Source organism: Capsicum annuum, chromosome 3 (genome assembly GCF_002878395.1).
Source record: "Capsicum annuum cultivar UCD-10X-F1 chromosome 3, UCD10Xv1.1, whole genome shotgun sequence".
Classification (NCBI taxonomy): Eukaryota; Viridiplantae; Streptophyta; class Magnoliopsida; order Solanales; family Solanaceae; genus Capsicum; species Capsicum annuum.
Genome location: NC_061113.1, coordinates 249657692 through 249660064, shown reverse-complemented (window position 1 = coordinate 249660064; position 2373 = coordinate 249657692). Strand labels below are relative to the sequence as shown.

The window sequence follows — 2373 nt, the reverse complement described above, 5'->3', positions numbered from 1 at the left end:
TTTAGTGGGCGACACCCTTACAAAAGATTACTTGAAGACTAGCAACAAATGATAACTTTGAGTTCAATCTCTTTTTGACCATTTGAATTGAAGCAAAGCACAGAATAAAAACATTGCCTTTCTCAACAAGAAATATGGGCTTTGCCTCGAGAGTCCCATGGTGAAAGAACAGAATAAAAACTTCAGCATCTTGCAAGAAAAGTTATCTGAACATGATCACAATAAAATAAACAATATAGCACCAATCGGGCTAAATTTTCTCGTGGATTTTCTTGTTTCTGGAAATTATATATAAGTACAATTTCAATTGCAACAGAACTCGTTAACTAACTGTTTCATCAATAAAATTATTGCACAAATAGTTCATCCAACAAGGCTTATCTATGGCACATTATGGGGATCACAGAGGAGGGACTAATTGGACAAGTTCAGTCAATTCGGTATATGAAGATATTGAACCTTCCTATGGCTGGGTAGGGGATACGGAAAACCATTATCTGATTATTCATCTCCCCGGTATACATACTTCATCATTTCCTCATTTTGGTTTTGTAAAAAAACTGCCTTTCCAACTTATCATTCGTAGTGTAATCTGTTATAAATTATTCATTCGATCGTTGCTATTATTTGCAGTTATTGAAATTATCTTATCAATTATGAGGTTGATTTTTAAAATTTTTTAAATCTTGCTATTTAAATTGGTTAAAAGGGTTCAAAAGGGAGGAGGTGAAGCTTGAAGTTGATATATTTGACAATATAATAGTAAGTGGAGAAAGGAAGGTGAGCGAATACAAATCTATTCGCTTTCAAAAATCAATGAAAGCACCTGAAAAATCAAAATCTGAGGATACCAGCGCAAGGCTTGAAGACGGGAATTTGTATGTCATAATCCCGAAAGAGTCATCACCAGAAAATAATGAGCGCGACGAGGCAGCAATTGCTAGCTCTGATCACAAAGAGAATCAACAAAAGGAAAAGGAGGAAATAGAAAGTTCGAAAGGAGATGAAACAGATCAAAAAGAAAATGACAAGGAGGGTATGAGTGAGGACGACGAAGAATTTCATGATGCGAAAATGGCGAAGAAGTGGCACGAGGGAGCTCTAGTAACAGCAGGAAAAGAAATTCTGTGGAAGAACAAAACGATTGTAATTACAGCAGTGTTGGCATTTTCGTTTGGGGTATTCGTATCTCAAAAATGTCAGTCCAAGTAAAATCAATTGAAGCTATGTGACTACTATTTCTCCCATCATCGCGGTGATCAATAATTTAATTATTATGTACTGAACATATTCAACGTGCAGTGAACGTCAATGACAAAAGACATCGGTTAGGGGTGAGCAAAATTGAACCACACCAAATAGCACCAAATCGCAATTTGAGTTAACTCATAAAAAAACCTGATTAATGGTTTGGTGTTGGAAAAAATAAAATTCTACTATAGTTGGTTTGATTTGGTATCAACTAAAAAAAGTCAAACCGAATCGAACCAATCCGATGTTACATTTGTACCGTTTTTAAAAATATTTACTATTATGAAATTTATAAATATTTCTTAAATTTTTCATTTTTTTTATCTTTCCATTATTATTTAAAATTTTAAATTAGAATTTTAAATGGTCCAATAAGTCTTATTTATAGTCCATAGATATTAGTAATTCAAATAAAGTCTAAATCAATATGAATGCTAACAAAAATATCTATAGTATATTAATAGTGTGAAGATCCCCTTAGAAAAGTGATTTGAACATTTTGTCCTCCATTAAAAGCCCTATCTTTAGTCAAAACTGTCTTTTCACTATTTTCTTCAATTTATAATTTAATCATTTTTATTATATTAACTAAACTCCTAAAATATATGGAAGGAAAATCAATTAATATTTTCCTTATCAATTAGAAAAATACTCCTAAAATAGGATAGAAAAATACTCCTAAAATAGGACTCTATTAAGAAAATATTTCTATAAATATTGAGATGCACGTTAAATTAGAGAAGAAATTGGTTTACTTATTGGAAAAATATAATTAATGCCCATCTAACTTGATTCGATTGCATGTCTAGATTAGTGGATGTTAATTTTCTATCCCTCAACTTCTTTACTGTTTTTGTCAACATAATAGAATTTAACGTGTATGTGTATATATATCTTCTTTATTTTCATTCAAGTCATTCTCTAGGGTCAAAATTTTTTATCAGATAAGAATTATTTTCATCAAAACTGAAACTGTGTGATCACTATTGTATTATTTTGTTGAGCACCTAAACTAGTTCAATTAAACACTTGGAATGACAATAATGTTGGATATGTATTCTTTAGTTTTTGTAAATATATAACCTAAATTTACTTTTTATTTAATATTTAGTTTTATTTTGT

General features: G+C 30.7%; 1 protein-coding gene across 1 annotated transcript; it reads left to right on the top strand.

Moving 5' to 3' along the window:
* The first annotated feature begins 175 nt into the window (after window positions 1-175).
* Window positions 176-1553, top strand: LOC107865962 (22.0 kDa class IV heat shock protein). Its single transcript, XM_016712146.2, has 2 exons — window positions 176-516; window positions 710-1553. Exons 1-2 carry the CDS (start codon window positions 384-386, stop codon window positions 1210-1212), a joined length of 636 nt encoding a protein of 211 aa, XP_016567632.1. The 5' UTR covers window positions 176-383; the 3' UTR covers window positions 1213-1553.
* The last annotated feature ends 820 nt before the right edge of the window (window positions 1554-2373 follow it).

What these genes read in the sequence shown, in the direction of transcription:
- LOC107865962 (XM_016712146.2), top strand. Translation starts at nt 384, where the DNA reads ATGGCACATTATGGGGATCACAGAGGAGGGACTAATTGGACAAGTTCA. An exon ending in TCTGATTATTCATCTCCCCG is followed by an intron (nt 517 to 709) that starts GTATACATACTT and finishes ATTGGTTAAAAG; the next exon opens with GGTTCAAAAGGGAGGAGGTG.